The sequence below is a fragment of the Gobius niger genome (genome assembly GCF_951799975.1).
Source record: "Gobius niger genome assembly, chromosome: 15".
In the NCBI taxonomy this organism is placed as follows: domain Eukaryota; kingdom Metazoa; phylum Chordata; class Actinopteri; order Gobiiformes; family Gobiidae; genus Gobius; species Gobius niger.
This window is the reverse complement of record NC_136866.1, coordinates 5,831,555-5,852,229: the sequence shown is the minus strand read 5'-3', so window position 1 is coordinate 5,852,229 and position 20,675 is coordinate 5,831,555. Positions and strand designations below refer to the sequence as shown.

The following is a 20,675-nucleotide window of genomic DNA, read 5'->3' as shown; positions in this document are numbered from 1 at the left end:
AAAGAACTTTTCTGCTAAACTTATAAAAATGTATAATTATCACTCAAACAGCCGTTATCCATCTAAATAAGTCATCTTTCCAAAGCATTAAAACCTGTCATATGCACTTTAAAGGGGCTAGATGCAAGTTAGCCATGTTATACTCACTACTGCCACCTCAGGTCATATGAGTAACTGCACCTTCTATATTAAAGGGATGTTTCAGGATTTTTTACCTAATTTTTGGCCTCATTTCCTAGTTTCCCAGAGTGTTGCTGATTTCTGGAGATATTTTTTCTGTAATTCAAACAGTTCTTATATTTGAAGTGTTTTGTGGCGCTAGGCTAGTGCAATGCTAGCACATTTCTACGGTATCAGCTAGCCTGCATTGAAAATCACTTATATCACTTATAACGCCAGACTAACCATATAAATGCAACACTCTGGATAACTAGGAAATGAGGCCCTGTTTCAAAAATCCTGAAACATCCCTTTAAGCTCGTGCATGACGGCAATTCGGACCCGAAGTGACACCTTTTTGAGTGAAAGTGCAGGATTTTAGAGGCAGTTGTGGTGAACAGGTCTGGGCTCATTCTACACCTCACGACATTGTTGGGACATTTAGGGGGAGGAAAATAGATAATTTTACCATTTTTCAACTCTGTATGGTCCCTTTAAGTTCCTGCTTAGGCTTCAGTCATTCATCGCAACAATAAAAAATAAATATGGGCAAGTTTTGCACTTTTTCAATGCCAATTTCTTCCATTCAGTCCTTAAGCTGGATTTTCCTACGTTGAATAGCACAATTTGGCATTGCTTGAATTGAGTTGTGCTGGGCTTATGCAAAGTGAGACTGTTTTTAAATGGGGGCAGACACATTTGCATATTGCTTAAATAAACTGCTAAATTCAGCAATTATTTTTTACTCTACAGTTGCAACCATGTTTCTTGCAAATAACTGTTGCCGTTGTATTTGTGTAAAACGTAATTGTACATGATGACTGACTACTTACGAGCGGTCAGCATCAGTACAGCACTAATTATAGCCTGTGCGCGCTGCAAGCTCCACGCTGACATAGGTCGACGCTCCCACCGTGTTCTCGGGCGTACCTTGGCATACCCCGGCGTACGAGCTGATTAGAAAAATAAAACGAGCGCAGACATGAGCCAGAGCAGTGGATTGCATTAGTACATTCATTTATCTGCCTCTGTCTTCTTTGTGGAGGGGGAACAGTTTGTTTGAAAGTCAACCCTGTGCTGTAATCACTCCCCAGATATGAAAAAGCACTCTTGAGGATTATCTCTCTTTTTTTTCTTCTTTTTTTTTTTTTACCAAATGCAATTTTTCATATTCTTCACATCTTAGTGTAATATATAAGCAGATAATGTTGCACTTTATCTGATTATATGAGGGGAAAAAGACGTCGGCTTCAGGATGAATATATGCATACAATATGGTAGATTCTGCACATAAATGAATATGTATTGGTGCAGCATGTTGTTGTGCATAATGTGCTTCCAGGTGGTGTTTTCAAATGGAAAAGTTTTCATGATGACGTTGAAACAATGGCTCTAAAGGTATAGTGAAGGCGAGTTGTTTTTGAGAGTTGACTCCTGAACAGAAAGGTGAGGATAAGGGTGGAAATATGATTCAAAATTGTAGTAAAGAAAACAATTGGCATTTTATTTTTGCCACGCAGCCCTACACTTAGGGCTGCTCGATTATTGAAAAAATAATAATCACGATTATTTTTGTCATAATTGAAATCACGATTATTCAAACGATTATTTGTTGCCTTTAAAAAAATCCATCAAAAAAGTGACAAAAATCCATCAAAAAAGTGACAAAAATCCAGCAAAAAAGTGACAAAAATCCAGCAAAAAATGTGACCGAAATTCAACCAAAAAAGACAAAAATCCAGCAAAAAAGTGACAAAAATCCAGCAAAAAAAGTGACAAAAATCCAGCAAAAAATGACAAAAATCCAGCAAAAAAGTGACAAAAATCCAGCAAAAAAGTGACAAAAATCCAGCAGAAAAAAGACAAAAATCCATCAAAAAAGTGACAAAAATCTATCAAAAAAGTGACAAAAATCCATCAAAAAAATGACAAAAATCCAGCAAAAAAGTGACAAAAATCCAGCAAAAAAGTGACTAAAATCCAGCAAAAAATGTGACCGAAATTCAACCAAAAAAGACATAAATCCAGCAAAAAAAGTGACAAAAATCCAGCAAAAAAGTGACAAAAATCCAGCAAAAAAGTGACAAAAATCCAGCAAAAAAGTGACAAAAATCCAGCAGAAAAAAGACAAAAATCCATCAAAAAAGTGACAAAAATCCAGCAAAAAAGTGACAAAAATCCATCAAAAAAATGACAAAAATCCATCAAAAAAGTGACAAAAATCCATCAAAAAAGTGACAAAAATCCATCAAAAAAATGACAAAAATCCAGCAGAAAAAGACAAATATCCAGCAGAAAAAGACAAATATCCAAGAATTAAAAATTAGAAAAAAAAAGTGAAAAAAAAAAGTGAAAAAAAATAATAATAATAATAATTTGAAAAAAAAAAAATATATAATCGATTTTTTGCGATTATGCTAATTTTGTTATCGTTTACTGTTGTAATCGAAATCGTAATCGAATTTCGATTAATTGCACAGCCCTACCTACACCATAGCGGGAGAGAACAAGAATTTATTTTGCGTGAGAGAAAAACAAGCAGAGGATGGCGATGAATATACAGTGGCTTCCCTTGAAAAGCAAAAAACAGGAAACCATCCCTCACAGTGCGACTAATCAGTCATACTGTTCTCACTCTGTGCATGTCTTGTTAAAATGTCCCCTTAAAGTCATTTCTGACGACATTTCTGAGCTGCAAACGCACAAAGGTTGAACACTTCGGATGAACCCCCCCCCCACTCCCCAGCATCCCACTTCCTCCATCGCTATGGTTACAGTGATGCAGGTTACCTTGGCAGCCGAGTAGAACCCCCCCATCGCACACACACAAGCATGAAAAGACCATCCCTCCGCTCTTTTTCCACATTTACGCAAGCTCTGACGACTTAGATAGTAGTTTTTTTTCTCCCTATTTTTAGCTGTTATTGTAAGTGATGTTGAACTGTCGTCATACTGGACCCTCACCCCTGACTTGGATCACCTCACAGCTATACTTACATGTTCTCTTTCCACTTTTTAATAGTTTTTCTGACGCTTTTGAATGTTGCCTGCTATCATTTTTGTCAAAAGCTTTCATTTAAGGCTATGCTGTACTGGCATTGTCAGGAATCACTGTAAAGGGATGGTAATGGGTTGTCTTGCATATTACATGGTGTGCTTTACTGGACTGACGTGGCTGTTCTACTTTGCTACCATCTAGTGGTCGTCAAATGTTTTTGTTGTTGTTCAAGCTGAATTACAGTAATGTAGTAGACAATGAAAATGTGTAATTTATAAGTAACAACAAAAAATAAAAGTGCATAGAGAAGGGTAGTTTTCTTGACAATATAATATAATCGATATAATATAGTATTGAGTTAATTAGAATACACATTAAAAGATCTAATGCAGTAAGATCTTGTATGATATGTTTGTATCATCATTATTGACTTATTTTAACCCCTTAACTCCCACCTGAACCGAGCACATTTTCTCCAGTTTGGCTTTACCCCAGTCCAAAAGCTTCTGGAAAAAAGCTGTGAAAATAGCAAGAAAACTGAGACGAAAACAATGATGGAAATGTGACAAAAAAGTGAGAAAACATTGACAAAAAAGTGACGAAAAATTTATGAAAAAGTGGCAAAAATGTCACAAAAATGTCACAAGAAATTGACAAAAAATTGATGAAAAATAACAAAAAAATGACAAAAATGTGACAAAAATGAGTTGAATATCCAACAAAAAAAATGATGGAAAAAAATCTGATGATGTGAGGAAAAAGATCCTCTCGGTTCAGGCGGGAGTTAAGCGGTTAAACCTTAGCACTGATGCACCTCTGATCTTTGTAATATGTGGTGATAAGCTACAACTTGGTTATATTTTCCATTTCTATGATTTCCAAATGCACATACAAACTGAAATGTTTATTAAATTATACCCCTGGGATTTTCTCAAACACTAAAATAGGAGAAAATATTTTGGCCATGACATTTTGGAATCATCAATTGTTCTGTGCACAGGTTTTTATTTTCATTCTTGTACAGTATTTGTTGTTATTTCCAACAGTGCTAATGAGCATTGAGACATGAATTACATTTCTCCAAGTAAATATACAAACCCACTACCAAGTTTATGTTATTTTTTACACAAAAAAACAATGCAATCTGCAACACATAACACATTATTTGTCTTTCTCAGACAGAAGCTCATAAGAATCCAGTCTGGGTGGAAATCTGCTTTCAAAAGAAGGAAGGAGGGTAAGTAAAAAGACAAAAAAAAAAGGTGCATTTAGCAAGGTGACAATTAATTTAAAAAAAAACTTGTTTAAGTAATTCATATACTTTGCAAACAACACAATAATCCATCTCCATCTTCTTCTGTGTAAAGCCTGCTAACTCTGAATTTGAGCCTCTATAACCATGTTCTGGAATGTGTACGATTGTGCTTATATTATATTATTGCATTTCGATTTTCTATTAAGCTACAGAACCTCATATTTCAGATCCTTCTTTTGTGCGTAGTGTATATTCTGCCTAGGCTTCACCTGCAAACCGCCCTGATCCGTTTCAGGGGCTTACCTAGACTTCTTAGTCGTAATCCCCTTTCTCCTAATCCCCGCTCCCTCCTGCAGCGTCCTCCACGCTGCACTCACAACATGCTATCCGCCTCGTTCAAACCCAGACATGTAGCCCGCGCTGCCGGCTCTTCCTCTCCAGCGGCCCTTCATGTTGTTGGACTACTGCTGCCGGTGCTGTGGAGTCACTCTCATAAAACGCCATGGACCTGTGACTCTCAAGCCCACACCCAGTGACACCTGGGTAAGCACCTGGTAGTCGAGCATAGCAACGATAGTGCGTATAGAGGTTTTGAGATGGTCGTAGCACGAGTTTAGACACTATGGCATTGTGTGTATTCTATGTGTGCCCTTTGACATCTAACAACTATGCACAAAAGCAGTGTTAATTTTGACAACATATTTTAATTTAGTTTTAGTCTTAGTCTTTTGACGAAAATGTAATTCGATTTTAGTCTAGTTTTAGTCGACTAAAATTGTAAATAAATTTAGTCGACTAAATTTAAAACGAATTTAGTGGACTTTGCATTGATAATATTCATTATAATCATATTTAATCTTGTTCCTCTGCTTCATGGAGCTGCTCCACATGAACAAAGCTCAGAGCTGATCCTTTGGGAGTGAATTTAAATGATCTGAGGCTCTTTCAGACGCTCAGTAGAAGTTTGGATGATTTTAGTCTCTCCCTTTCATTTTTATTTAGTCTTATTTTAGTCGACTAAAACATCTGGACATTTTAGTCATAGTTTTAGTCTCATGAGAAACTTTTAATTTAGTTCTAGTCCAATTTTAGTCGTCAAAAATAACACTTTGACTAAAATTAAGACTAAATATTTTAGGCGATGAAATTAACACTGCACAAAAGTCGACTTATTATTTGTATGTGTTCCCTAAATCAATGCCTGCGCTGGGTTTTCTGCAGTAGGGACCCATAACAAAAAAAAAAAGCAGCCAAAGTACAGGTGTGGACTTACTATAGTTCTTCCAGGTTGTATGTAAAAGTATCCTAATTATTATCTAGTTTCAGCCATATGACTTGGTGTATTTTGTTACCTTTGTGAGACTGTTGTGCTTAAAGTCTTCAAGTCAACCAGACTCATTTTTGAAGAAATAAGTAAATGATATATGAAGAACTTAGCTGGAAAAGGGTATTTAATGCAGAATTAAGAAAGTATAGACTGCTCTTTCTCTATGATGAGATGCAGCAGCCAGACATGATGCTGAGTTGTTATTTTAATCCATAAAGAAATCCATTCAGAACAACTACACATCATATGCACTGTCATTTCCTTCTTCAAAGTTTCCAGTTATTATCCTGTATTGCAGTTAAATGCAAAGCCAGCTACAGTAAATTATTTGTCAGGCAGAGATTTCTGTCCACTTTAGGTCATTGGCTAATCTGCACAAGGCAAACAAAGCAATGCTCTGGAGAAGGTGTTTACTCGTCTCTGACTGTATTAGCATTAGCGCTGATACATCCACGGTCTGGAGGCAGCTCGGAATAGACTCCAGTGGTTCCCAGCGGCGGACAAGACTGAAATAAACATTGGCCTCTATAAATTACCCATCTGCCAAAGAAGGACTCGCTGTGAGTGTGGGGTCGGCTCTGCGAGGGGAAATCATTAGACTTTTAAAGCAGTCCCTCTTTTTTGTTTTAGTTTGGGGTTTAACCAAGCCCTTGCTTTTCCAATGATTGTTTAACAGACTCAACTGGATACCGTCTTATCTGGCAACACAGGTGTGGACAGCAGGTACAGATAATGCCAGTCTGACATTTCCAACTGATGATGGCGATCTGATTGTAGCTGAAACGTTTTAATCAAACTTAAACCCTTGACCAGTTGACATGTTGCAATTGTGAACATATTAGTAAAAAACATTAACCTGGCTAACACCATGCTGCTGTGTGCGCTCGAATTATTTCGAACTGCACAACAGCCTGGAGACCATGGCCCAATTTTCCGGTGGATTTGGGAACCAATCACAGAGCGAGGAGGGACGGCAAGACGATGACGCGCTATTCGAAAGCTTGTAGTTTATTTACGGATTTAAAAAAAAAGTTTATTTACGGATCCAACATGAAGCAGCAGACGCAATGCTATTTTTCGATCAAGCTTTAGACCTTGTTCTAAATAATTTAGCTCAAAAGTTTACAGCGGGTACGGCATACGTCATCTCATACGATGATACGATTGGCTGTGGCTACTTGCAGACGCATGATAGACTTTTTTTTTTTTTTCGTATCGCCCAATAAACGAGTATGGACGATCGTAAACCACATCTCTCCTACGAGAAAATGAATTGGTGGTCCCCAGACTAAATATCACTTGTGATTTTAGTCTGGTGTTAGCCAGGCTAAAAAAACATACTCATTTACTCAACTCGGCTGTACAACCAACATCCGGTTCTGTGAAAGTGTGCAAAAAGAGCTGTACGTGTAGATTTTAAAGGTACATTATTAACATTTGTGTGTATTTGACCTTGTGGTGATGCAGTGGCTGTATGAGTGGTCAGCATGGCGCCTTTACTTTCCATCACAGTGGTCTCTACAACGCTCCAGGATCAACTGTTTTGTAGGTTTCCCGGTGAGAGCAGTGAAAACCTTCCAAACAATTGATCGTGGAGCGACTTAGAAACCACCGTGATGGAAAGTAAAGGCGCCATGCTGACCACTCATACAGCCACTGCATCACCACAAGGTCAAATACACACAAATATCAACTTTTTTTTTCCACATGAAAAGTTGCATAATGCACCTTTTAAAGTGAGTGTCTGTAAGTTTGCAAAGTGATGAGCGACAGAGTGAAGATTCCTCCCCTTTATAACCAGAAAGCCCTTCGTAGTTTGCAAAATGAGGAGAGCAGGAATGTAGACGATCAAGCTCCTCCCACTCCCCTCCTGATTGGCCCTGACATTGATACAGGCGGCATCTCTGGAATCGCCCTTTTATGGTCATGTTTGAAAACAGTTAAGGGGGAAAACAATTTGGAGAAAGATACAAACTTTCTCTAATTATTCAAAAACTACTTTAACAAATGCTGAATTATGAATATAGTTTTCTACTAAATAAAAATACAAAGACATGGAGAGGAGCAAAGTGGTTCAACAGCCCATGAATACATAAAAAAAACTGAGAATGCTAATCGGGCTAATGATAACAGTTAGCTAGCGCTAGCTACAACTGCCGTTTTTTCACTTCTACAGAACAATCTGCTGTGAGAAAATATCCATATGGGCCATATTTACACTTGACTTTATTTGTATGTGATTAAAAAGTTCCTATTCCACCAGAAAATGGCTAAAAAGAGAGAAAAAATGTGTTTCCCAAAAGATTCTATTTTCCCCCTCGGCGAAGCCACGCCCCCTTCTATGACGAGATCCCGTCTGTATCTATGCTGGTTCACAGGAAAAGCTCGTCTCATTGGTCAACGCGGGAGGATGCTTGACTCTCATTAGTCGCTGAGATCCAGGAAGGAGATACTTTACATCAAAATCCAAGACCAGGTGGTCGCTTTGCACATTTTATAAAATGTCTAAAACATTTAAACTTCCAGACTATCACTTTAAGTCTTCCCATATCTTACACTGGTTTTGCTGCATCAATGTTTATCTTTCCAGCCACAAAACTGAAAACTGGAAAGAATCTTAAAACGATTTCAGGGCCAGTAAAGTAGCCTCATAAATATTCGAACAATCCTCACATTTCAGCAGCAGAGAGGTTTGTTTTTTCCAGCTTTAAAGCAGGCGCACTTCCTTGCTATTCCACTTCAGTAAACAAAGATCAAGGCGAGATAGCGCAAGAGGCTGAACTGCACCCACTGGACAAATACCCAACAGAGTACTGCACATGGTCGCTCCACACTGTGCAGTTTATACACAGCACCAGCCTTGTCCTTAATGATCCCCTATGACATCACATTTTGATGGTACGTACATAGTGCAGGTGTAACTAATCTGATTACCGGCGACTCAGCGTTCACATAAAAGCTTATGCCGGACAGCTGACAGCAACGGGGCCGTCATTACTGTAATTAACCGAACCTGCGCTCCCTCCATCAGCGGTGATCCGAAAAAAACCCTCCCTTCTCCTCCCGTCTGTCACTGTAAAGCACTGCTGTCTGCACTTACTGTAGTTACTGTCACTTATCTGGGTCAGGGAGGAAAAAAAGAAAGATGGAGTGGAAGCAGCATGTTCTCTGAGCCCAGGGACGAGGAGGATTTGAAATATAAACGTAAGAGTGAAGTTTTATTGCGTGGACAAAGTACGGAGTGGTCACAGTGGAGCATCTTATACTTTCATTCCAACAAGAAAACATAACAAAAGGAAGATGGACTCTAAAACTGAAGGCCAAAAACTTACTCTCTTTTGAATGGTGCTCAAAACTAGACCATCCATACACAGGCTATCAACAATATACCACTTTTCTGTCTTGATATGAACACTATGAGCCAAACCCTATACTTAGCTGCAGTATTTAAGTCTCCATAGCTGCGGTGAGATAGAAATCTACCTCTCTTCCGTGGAGTAATTAGAAGTTGGACTAAGCCTCCGAGCAGAAGTGCCTGTTTCCCCAAATTATACGGCTTTGCTTGTCAGGAGATAACTTGTGTTAGTGTAAAGAGGGGGTATTATGCTTTTTTCAATCACATAGCACCAGTCTATATCACACTACAATGATGACGAAACCTTCTGTTGGTCTGTAAATGCAGTAAATTAGAATAACTGCCTTGTATAAAATTGCTCTCTCAAAATGGCTGTAGTGAATGTCTTGAAATAGGCCTCTGTCTCTTTAAGAACCTCTGAGCCTTTCCGACACGCCCCCTCCACACGCTGTCTGTGGCATCAGTGGGGAGGGGGTTCTGCTGAGGAGCAGTGGTTGGTTACTCGGCTGGTGACGAAAGCTCGGAGGCGTCTCCAGGAGGTGGGGGCGTTCCTAGGAGGACTCAGGCAAACCTATCCCTAAAATGGCCGCCATCAGAGTTTTTACAGATGACTCAAAAATACGTGAATGTGCCAAGGCAACACTTCAGGCATGTTTTTAATGAGGGAATGACATAATAACATGATGTAAAGCTTGAAAAAGTCCATTTTGCATTATACCCCCCCTTTAAGACATACCATAACTTTCTGTGTCTTTTTGCACACCGGTTGAGCTGCAGAGTGGATATTTCCTTAATGACGATCTAAAGTTTAGAACACAAGCTGTAAAAAAAAAAGTATGAGTTTTCCTTTTCCGCCGCGTTTGAACGTCAGACCTCCCGTTGTTTTAAACTCAGCGGGACTCGCGGCTCACATCTGCGGGGAATTATTACTCTCTGAAGTTGTTTATCTGTTTCTCTTTTGTGCTTCAGGTTGTCTTGCAGAATCTGTTGATGTGCATGGTGTGTTTCTACTCTTTGTACTACATCGCTGTCAGCCTGTGCATCGGACTGCTCAGGTATGAACGCAAACCATCACGCGGTTTATCCAATTATCTGTGAATTAGGATGAAGCGCTGTGATAATTGTGTTTCCAGGGTTCATGAGATCAACAGCTTGTTGGCTCCTTTTGACTACACAACACTACCGTCATGGCAGAACCCAAAATACCTGGGTGAGCAAAAAGAAACACTGATGTGTCTCTGATGTTGACTCGGTTGTTTGCCTTGAACAATTGCCTTTGGTGGCATCATTTAAAAAAGTTTTGAATTAGAAATAGATGTAGCTAATATTGTTGCTTAGTTAGTGCATAATTAAGATGGAAACGCGAGAATATTGTAAATGTATGGGGTCATTTATCAAGACAGCTGCTAAATGGCAAGTCAACGGTAAAAACATAAAATGTGTATCTTTATGTGGCACCCGTTTTAACATTTGAAATGATGTCCATTAGAGCAGTGTTTCCCGAACTTGGAAGGGCTACTTGAAATTGTTTCAGATTCAAAAAGAAAGTGATTAGAATTAATTATGTTTTTCAGTAAAATATTTGCTTATGAGAGTTCATTTTGAAGACAACACACTATTAAATACTGAAAAATCGTAGTTAAATTGGACAATTACACAATAATATTGGCAAGATCCTCGAACGAGGTACAAAAGACAAAAAAGACTGGGAACCCCTGCTTTAGAGTATAAGTGCCTCAAAGTACGTGATGCACAAATGACTGTGCTGCAACTGGTAAATGACACCCAAAGTATTTAAACATTTAACTTTTTAACCCGTAATCTTACCCCACAGTCACACACCATCTATCTATCTATCTATCTATCTATCTATCTATCTATCTATCTATCTATCTATCTATCTATCTATCTATCTATCTATCTATCTATCTATCTATCTATCTATCTATCTATCTATCTATCTATCTATCTATCTATCTATCTATCTCTGTCTGTCTGTCTGTCTGTCTGTCTGTCTGTCTGTCTGTCTGTCTGTCTGTCTGTCTGTCTTACATTAAAAAGTGTTGCATCTCTCCTCTCTCAGCGGATTGAATGTGTGTAGCTCTCAAACTTTTCAGATCAAGTATCGCCTAAGAAAACATTTGGTTTCCCCAGTACCACCAGATCCAAAAAAACAGATTTATACCAGACCTAAACTATGATTAAATCACAATATAAAGACACACAGAGTAGCCCAAGCTCCACCTGAAGCAGACGGAACCAGTGAGTCAGTGTCCGAGTAATGAATAATGTCACTATGCTGTTAATGCCGCTTCCTGTTTAGCCGCTGTAGCGTCAACTTCCAGCATGACTAACGAGGGAAACATATTTGGGTCATCTGTGCTTTTTCAAATTCACAATCTGTTACGCCTGTTCTGTTTTGCCTCGCCCTGTCAGTCACCTTGGCTTTTAATTCAGCTAAATCATGCGCAAAACAGGCTGTATTAAAATCATATCAAATCAAATCACCATATTGTACAAATTCATCACAAAATGACCCCTATATTGACCGACATATACAACGTGCATTCTGTTGTTGTGCAGTCGGCGTCATCTCCACAGAAGTGACCTATTTCCTCGGCGGCTTGGTGTTCGCCTGGATTGTCGAAGAGTGGGTTTGGGACTATGCCATCACTGTCACGCTGCTGCACGTCGCCATGACTGTAGCAGGTAAGTAAGTCGAGGAGCCAAACACTCAAGAAGATCAATGGAGCGGAAATGCTGATGGGATTGGGAGCCCGGTTGTTACATAATGGGATAGAGGGCCACACAGCGTATTATGTAGGTGGTTTATTACGCACCAACTTAAGAATGCAACCTGTCTGGGGCTGCGTGGTATTAACCTCTTGACTCCCGCCTGAACCGAGTGCATTTTCTCCAGTTCAGCTTTACCCAAATCCTGTAGGCCAGTGTAGCACCTCATTTGAAAGCGAAGACCTACAAAACTAAATTGATCTTTTTCCTCACATTATCAGATTTTTTTTTCAGCACTTTTTTTGTTGGGCAGTCGTCTCATTTTTGTCAAATTTTCGTGACTTTTTTGTCACTTTTTCGTCAAATTTTCATATTTTTTTTGGTCCATTTTTTGTCACTTTTTCGTCAAATTATTCCCATTTTTTCATCAAATTCTTATCAGTTTTTTGTCAATTTTTTCTCCATTTTTCGTCAAATTTTTCTCAAATTTTTGTCAATTTTTTGTCAATTTTTTTGTCACTTTTTCGTCAAATTATTCGCATTTTTTCATCAAAGCTGGGGAAACAGTGCTCGGTTCAGGTGGGAGTTAAGGGGTTAAGAGATCAGATGTTTCATATTTTCTGTTCTTGTTTTGCAGTGATGTCAGATTTCCCATCTGCAGAGCACTGGTGGATAGCCTTGGGTAACATTTAACCGCTGTTCTCCTCGTTATGTTCTAACACAATTAAAGTGATAGTCTGTAAGTCTGCAAAGTGCGGAGACGTTTGAACTTTTACCAGAAAACACTTCCTAGTTTGCAAAATGAGGAGAGCGGGAACAGAATTCTCAAAAGTGAACGATAAAGCTCCTCCCCCTCCCTCCTGATTGGACCTGACAGGCTGGTTCACAGGAAAGGCTCGTCTCATTGGTCGATACGGGAGGATACTAGACTCTGATTTGTTGCTGAGATCTGGGAAGGAGGGACTTTATAAAGTATATACAGGGGTGGACTGGCCATATGTCCATTCTGGAAGAGCACAGAAGGGCCACTGGCTCTAGGGCCACCAGTCCCGCCTCAACCGAGCTTTACCCAAATCTGAAAGCTAAAAAAAAAAGCATCAACATAGCGAGAAAAAGAGGATGAAAAGTCAACAAAAACATGAGAAAAACACGGAAAAAAAACTACAAAAACGTGAGAAGAAAAAAGAAAAAAGGATATAAAAAAGTATTTAAAAAAACATGAATCTAAAAGGAATTCCGTGGAGTATGGTGTACCACAAGGTTCAATTTTGGGACCATTATTATTTATGATGATTTTAATGATTTTGCTTCTGTTTCTACGACCACCTTTCTCGTTCTTTTTGCTGATGATACCAGTCAAAAAAATAATAATCAGAAGCCGAACTGGGGAAAATGCACTCGTTAATGTTAATGTTATGTAATGTAAGAGGTTAAAATATGTATTTGTGGAAGTCACAATTACGCTAATTTGGGCCAGGCTAGTCAGAGTCCAGGGCTGTTTTTCAGTCCCAGTCCGCCCCTGAGTATATATATATAAATATTTTGACTTACTTTACATCAAAATGCAAGACCAGGTAGTCGATTGTGCACATTTCATAAAATTTGTAAAATATTTCGACTTCCAGACTATCACTTTAATACCATATACAATATAATGTTTGGTAAATTTGTGTGTTTGTTTTTGTTTGTGCTCTTGTAGGCTCCGGGCTGGTGATGATGATCTTCGGAGGGCAGCTTTTAGCCTACAGACTCTTCAAGAGTAACTTTGTTTATCCCGAGGAGCTGCAGAACTTCTGATAGAGATGAACTTTAAAGTTTATGAATGAATCACAGGTTTATCTCAGGGTCAGATCTTTTGTAGTTTATAAATTTACAGTGTCAATATTGTGAGACATTGTTGTTATTTTGCATTATCCGAGGTATTTTTATATAAACATTATGTACATTTCACTGCTGTTTGAATTCTTTATTGTTCTCTCGTGTGTCGATATTTGATGTAGGCCTTTACTGATCACATTGTAGCATGCTAGTTTATTTTTGTAATAGTTTATTTTTCAAAACGTTTTCAAATTGTCTTTTTAGGTGATTAGATTTTTGTTGTCAGAAATGTAGTCTCAATAAATTCATGAGCAACGAGCAAAACTTAAGAGTGTGTGAGTGATCCTGTTCTTACAGTCAAAGCACATGACTGTTATAAAAATAAAAAACAAATTCCCTTCGTTTTTCCCCTTCCCATTTTAGGCTACCACGCTTGATTTTCATTGGCTGTCAATGTCACGTGGTCGTCAATTAGCCTGATTTTCACGCTGTCAGTGCGTCAACTTGATCGCAATTATTTATCCTTCTTTAAGTGTGTTTTTTTCTTGCTGTACTCGTGTATTGACCCAGTATCGGACATGTCTGGGAATGGATTAGTGTCCAGTATCCGCAGGTTAATACAGAATGAGGAGCGGCTGAGGAACCCTGCGGTGAGTGCGCAAGCTAAAGAGTTAGCATGTGATGCTAACAACATTTACATGAGAAAAGAGCAGCACGTGCCAGCATACGTCATAAATACAGTGTCCGCTCGATCATTGCTGGTTTATGAACAGATTTCAAAATTAATCATTTGGATATTTCCTTCATAAACTACCATTTTTTATTAACTGTTAAACTAATTTGCAAGTTTTTCATCTTGTAAATAAGCGTCTGTTTACCTGTTACTTTGCTGCCCTCTTGTGGTAAGTGCGGTGTAAAACAGCATGGATGTCAATTTGTTATGTTTTTTCTTATGCTCTAGTCCAGGGGTGCCCAAACTTTTTTTCTCCGAGGGACAAATGAAAAAGTGCCTAATCAGGGCCAATCACGGCGATGTCAGCGTGAGACACATATAACTGCAAATAATAATGGTTACTTTATTTTCTTTTTTTGGTATACATTCGCATTTAATTCTATCTATGCAAATAATATGCTACAAAAGCCAAGTTTTAGTAGAACACAATCAATTATTGTAGCAATATAGTGCAACAACACCACCTGTAACCTGCACTACCTACAGTGACTTTACCTCATTCATTTCTTTAAGTCAAAGAAAACGCCATAGTAGACCAATTTGAAAGTGTCAGTTCAACATAAATTCTTTCATAAGTCATAGATGTCAATGACCTTTGCAATAAAATTTGGAAAAAGTTGGGAAGTTGATGCTTCAACGCTCTATGACTGACAAATACCAAGACACCAGAACAGGGTTTCCTTAACTTTGCGAAAGGAGTGAAACAGCGCCCCCAATTTGACTATGGTGGCCAAAAAGTGAACTGCATTTATATTTGCCAGTGAGACTGAATGGGCACCCCTGCTCTAGTCTGTGTTGTGCCACTACTAAATAACAAATCTATTACATTAATTGATGAGTCTTGTATCAAAACTACGTATAGTTGCAATGGTATTGATATTTTGCTATTTTACAAAAAAAAATAGACCTTTCCTAGGTATCAATAGAAAGGCAAGTAAATAGTTTAAGTGGAAAGATGCAGTATCCCCCTACAATATACAATGAAATGTGTGTGTATGTGTTCAGTATGAAGAGTTTCAGCGGTTTCTAGTCAAAATCAGCATCTGTCTTTAGTCCCGCCCCTTCCATTGAAACGAATGGAGGTCAGTGTGACCTCAAAAGATAAATTATAGTTTTTAAATATTCAAGATTCTTTCATCAACATTTCAGTAAACATTGATTTAACATATTTCCATTGGTTGCACGTGTTAAAGCATAATTTTATATTTTAGCTCCTTTAGTTCATTTAAACATTGGAGTTTGGTTTAATTAGGCTATTTTCACTTGTGTCAGTGCAGAGTAAACAAAACTAATGATAGTGGACAGAAAGTGGAGCTGAGTAGCTGAATGGTGTTGGCACTAAGGTTTATCTCTTCCACACGTGCATTAGCAGGAGTGACAAAAAATATGGGGGAGTTTGAAAGATCACAAAACTTTGAGCAGCAAACGACAACAAGACCCTCTTCATGTCCACCTCCTTCTCCACAGTGTCCACAGGTGTTTATTAAATTGCATATTGAAGTTAAAAATTTAATTTTGAATTTGCTGCTGCGGGAGTAAATGAAGACCGATTCTCTCCATTTCTGCACGAGACTGAAGACAATTATCCCGTAGGCCGTCTAATTTCAGCCAAAAAGGCCATTTGCTGTCCCGCTCTAAAAATGATCAGGGCAAAACCCGGTCACAGATATTGGGGACGAAAATGGCAACTCCATTTTAGAAATCTCCACATACCTACCTTTCATGAACACTTAAGAATGGTCTTGATCTGTATTAGTACAGCATAAAACTAAATGACAAAATTTTACTCTAATTGACATTCTGTTAAAAGTTTCATAACCATAACAATGAAATTATTATATAGGCAATAGACCACCAGGGATCTCTAACCTGTAGCTCTGCATCCCTTTCTAGGAAGCTCGCCAAACCTTTTCTACAATTCTATATAATCTCGATTACTCACATTTTAGATGCACAGAATCAGCAAACATTTGGCTCAATATTGTAAGGACTAAACTCAAGTCATTTTAGTACAAGTAGCTCTTGTCAATGTACATAATAAATACTACATTTCTGTTCTGTAGTGTTGGGATCAGTATAGAATATTGAGCATATAGTACAATTGACTTTCTACTTTACTTTAACTACTTATATTTAGTTCATCTGTCTGTTGGATAATTGTGTGTCTGGGTTGTTGCTGACATAGCTGTGTCTCTTCTGACAGAGCCCATTTGGGCAGCTGCGTCTTAAGATGAATGACATTTTTGATGACGGCGGGATCCTGAAAGAAGTGGTCCAGCCCGGGGAAGGCCCCCCAGTGCCAGAGAATGCTTCAGTCATAAGTATGTTATTGACGGTGCCACATCCTTATTATATCTGTTGTATCTTTTTCACACTGTTTCAAAAGGTTTCAATGTATAAATCATTTCATATTGCTCAAAGAATTTCCTGAACAAACTTTAAGTGCACTTTAATCACTTTCAGGCCTACATTGTAATTAAGGAATGTGTTCGTAATGTTTTGCTTGATAAAATAAAGCAAATTTAAAAAGACTACTACCAAAAAACACTGCATTCTTTCAATTTAAGCTATTCAAATAGCTCCAAACCCAGCTGACAATTTACACTTAAGTGATTGAAAAGCAAAGTAAAGGCTGCAATTCTTTTTCAGTTTATATCTGTATCTTTTATTAATCTTCTCACACTAAATTTGAGATAAAGGGTGTTTTTTTTTTTTAGGTTTTTATGTATTTTTACACATAATCTATCGTTTCGTCCACAGTGCATTACTCCGGTTTTCTGGAGTATTCTGACCAGCCTTTTGAAACCACGCTGAATGTCAAGTACCCTCGAATTATGAAACTAGGGAGAGGTAAGGCATCACTTTCTGTAAGCTTCCTGTGCGAGAGTAAGCCCCGATTTGGCTACACCCTCTTGCTGCAGATGTGACCCTGGCAGGCTTAGAGCTGGGCTTGTTGACGATGAAGAAGGGAGAGTTTTCGCGCTTCTTGCTGCAGCCTCAGTACGCCTACGGGGACATGGGCTGCCCTCCCTTCATCCCGCCACACGCTGAGGTCCTCTATGAGGTCCACATCCTGGATTATCTCGACTCTGGACAAGTGGATGATTTTCTCACGTTGAGCCCAGTAAGCAGAGTTACAAAGCAAAGGCATATTATTATTGAAAACATACTGATGTCGCTTCGTTTTACTTAGGAGGAACAGAACACTTCTCCCCTGTCAACGTTTTTAGAAGTCGTCGATACACTGCGGGGCTTTGGCAATCGTTGCTTTAAGCAGAGCCGATATTACAACGCTAAAGATCGTTACAAACAGGTAAATAAGTGCAGAAAAATCTACTGTAAGTCATAATACAGCAACGTTTGAGGTGGCAACTTTTGTTATATGTTTATTATTGCAAGTTAAGTTATCTGTCTGTGGTGCAAAACTTAACTGTCATTCAGAATATCTCTAACTCAAATACATAATAAACATGTGCTTTTATTAGGCTATGGAGCTTCTGGAAAACAGGGAAGCCGACTGTAGCGCGGAGAAAGAGACCCTTAAAACGGCGCTGCTTCCTGTGTACCTGAACCTGTCTCTCACTGAGCTGCGTCTTGAGAGTCCAAAGAAGGCCTTGAAGTACGGAAACAAGGCGCTAGAGATCGACCACGCCAACACCAAGGCTCTGTTCCGCTGTGGACAGGTGAGGAAATGCCCCTCTGAGCTGTCGGAAATCATTTAGCCTCTCAACTCCCACCTGAACCGAGCTTATTTTGTCCAGTTTGGCATTACCTAAATCTTAAAGCTACTTGGAAAAAAAGTGTAAATATGCTGTAGTGACAAAAACAAGGATGAATATGCAACAAAAAAGCAACAAAAGAGTGACAAAAACGTGCCGGGAAACCAACGATGACACGGTAAACAAGAAACACATGACTGAAAAGAGAAAAGCCACAAGAGAGAGAGACAAGAGAGAGACAGGAGAGCCACAAGAGAGAGACAAGAGAGCCACAAGAGAGAGACAGGAGAGAGACAAGACAGAGACAAGACAGAGACAAGAGAGCCACAAGAGAGAGACAGGAGAGCCACATGAGAGAGACAAGACAGAGACAAGAGAGCCACAGGAGAGAGACAGGAGAGAGACATGAGAGAGACAAGAGAGCCACAAGAGAGCCACAAGAGAGCCACAAGAGAGCCACAAGAGAGAGACAAGAGAGCCACAAGAGAGAGACAGGAGAGAGACAAGACAGAGACAAGAGAGCCACAAGAGAGAGACAAGGGAGAGACAGGAGAGAGACAAGACAGAGACAAGAGAGCCACAAGAGCGAGACAAGGGAGAGACAGGAGAGAGACAAGAGAGAGACAAGAGAGCCACAAGAGAGAGACAGGAAAGAGACAAGACAGAGACAAGAGAGCCACAAGAGAGCCACAAGAGAGAGACAAGGGAGAGACAGGAGAGAGACAGGAGAGAGACAAGAGAGAGACAAGAGAGCCACAAGAGAGAGACAAAGAGAGCCACAAGAGAGAGACAAGAGAGAGACAAGAGAGAGACAAGAGAGAGACAAGAGAGAGACAGGAGATAGACAAGAGAGAGACAGGAGATAGACAAGAGAGCCACGAGAGAGAGACACGAGAGCCACAAGAGAGAGACCGGAGAGAGACAGGAGAGAGACAAGACAGAGACAAGAGAGCCACAAGAGAGCCACAAGAGAGCCACAAGAGAGAGACAAGAGAGCCACAAGAGAGCCACAAGAGAGAGACAAAGAGAGCCACAAGAGAGAGACAAGAGAGCCACAAGAGAGATACAAGAGAGAGACAAGAGAGAGACAAGATGGAGACAAGAGAGAGACAATAGAGAGAAAAGACAGAGACAAGAGAGCCACAAGAGAGCCACAAGTGAGAGACAAGAGAGAGACAGGAGAGTGACACAAGAGCCACAAGAGAGCCGCATGAGAGCTGCAAAAGAGCCATAAAAGAACGACAAAGGAGAGACAAAAGTGACGAAAACATGACAAAAGAGTGATGAAAAGCAACAAATACACCGCTGTAAACATAGTGAAAATAGTCTGTAAACTCCAGTCGAGAAGCTTTTAGATTTGGGGAAAGCTGAACTGGGAAAATGCACTCGGTAACGGTGGGGGTTAAAGGTTTAAAGAAGTGCTTTTCCTGTCTTTATGTTTTGGTCCTCTTACACCTGCAATTTCTTTTAACCACTGCAGTAAGCTTGGATTTGCCATTAAACCTTATTATTTTTATGGTCGGACACATGTTTGGTAACTGATAATAAAGACATTTTTGTTTGAGTGTTTGAGGTGTCCATACCCATTTTATATACCGTCATCATCACTTTTACCCTTCACAAATCTTATTGCCATATCTACTGTATATTTCCCTGCTCTGTGTTGAAGTAGTTGTGTTTCGTGGTAGGCCTATGTGGAGCTGCAGGAGTATGAAAGCGCTCAGAAGTGCCTCCTATTGGCCCAGGGCAGGAAGCCTTTCGACAGCGACATCAACAACCTCCTGAGGAAAGTGGCGATGTAAGATCACGACGACGCAAATATGGAAAATCTCTTCCGACAGAAGTTAATTGATCTGTTTCGTTCATAGGTCTTATAAAGAAAATCTCGATAAACAAAAAGACATGTGCTCCAAGATGTTCAAACATTTCCATTCAACCACCAACATCTGAGCGATTAAACGGGTCAGAAACTGCAAAATGTAAATGTGTACTTATTAAATTAATAATGCCTCTGTACATTTCAGATGGGAACATGGAGGAGACTTGAGGCGCAATGACAGTTTTCTCATTTGTCTTTAGTTTTTAGATTTTTTGTTTTGCAAATAAGTTAATGTTGTGGTTTTTGTTTGGCTGTAAATATATGTTAATTTCAGCAAGATATTTCAATCGGTATTACGACCAATTTCTTTCCATGTTAAAGGTTTTGTACAATGGTATTAAGATGCTATAAAGTTTTTTAGGTCGCAAGATAAACCCTTAAGATTTCTATCAGTTGATGAACCAATTTTTATATTGTGAAATGAATGAAAGGAATAAACTAAGGTTTATCAAATTTGGTAATGTTTAAAAGTTTTGTGCCATGTGAAGAATTTAGAAATATGTTGGAGAGAAAAAAGATTCTGATATATTGATTTCTATTGGTTGTTAATGTAATCAAGCCTCTTCATTCGCCATTTTTTTAATTGTAATTGTCGACCACTGGAGACTGAAATCTTGACAAAATAAAGGCCACAGTGTGCTTTACTTAAAGAGGGGGTATTATGCTTTTTTCAATCACATAGCACCAGTCTATATCACA

General features: G+C 39.1%; 2 protein-coding genes across 2 annotated transcripts; both read left to right on the top strand.

The window, feature by feature from the left end:
* Positions 1–4,862: 4,862 nt before the first annotated feature.
* Positions 4,863–13,624, top strand: tmem244 (transmembrane protein 244; the record flags this gene model as incomplete). The annotated part of the gene is made up of 6 exons (XM_079572292.1): positions 4,863–4,955; positions 10,064–10,149; positions 10,228–10,304; positions 11,678–11,803; positions 12,465–12,509; positions 13,527–13,624. 6 exons carry the CDS (start codon positions 4,863–4,865, stop codon positions 13,622–13,624), a joined length of 525 nt encoding a protein of 174 aa, XP_079428418.1.
* A 566-nt stretch (positions 13,625–14,190) lies between these two features.
* Positions 14,191–20,071, top strand: fkbp6 (FKBP prolyl isomerase 6). Its single transcript, XM_079572439.1, has 8 exons — positions 14,191–14,295; positions 16,582–16,699; positions 17,139–17,228; positions 17,300–17,502; positions 17,572–17,691; positions 17,864–18,061; positions 19,786–19,895; positions 19,966–20,071. Exons 1-8 carry the CDS (start codon positions 14,224–14,226, stop codon positions 20,045–20,047), a joined length of 993 nt encoding a protein of 330 aa, XP_079428565.1. The 5' UTR covers positions 14,191–14,223; the 3' UTR covers positions 20,048–20,071.
* The last annotated feature ends 604 nt before the right edge of the window (positions 20,072–20,675 follow it).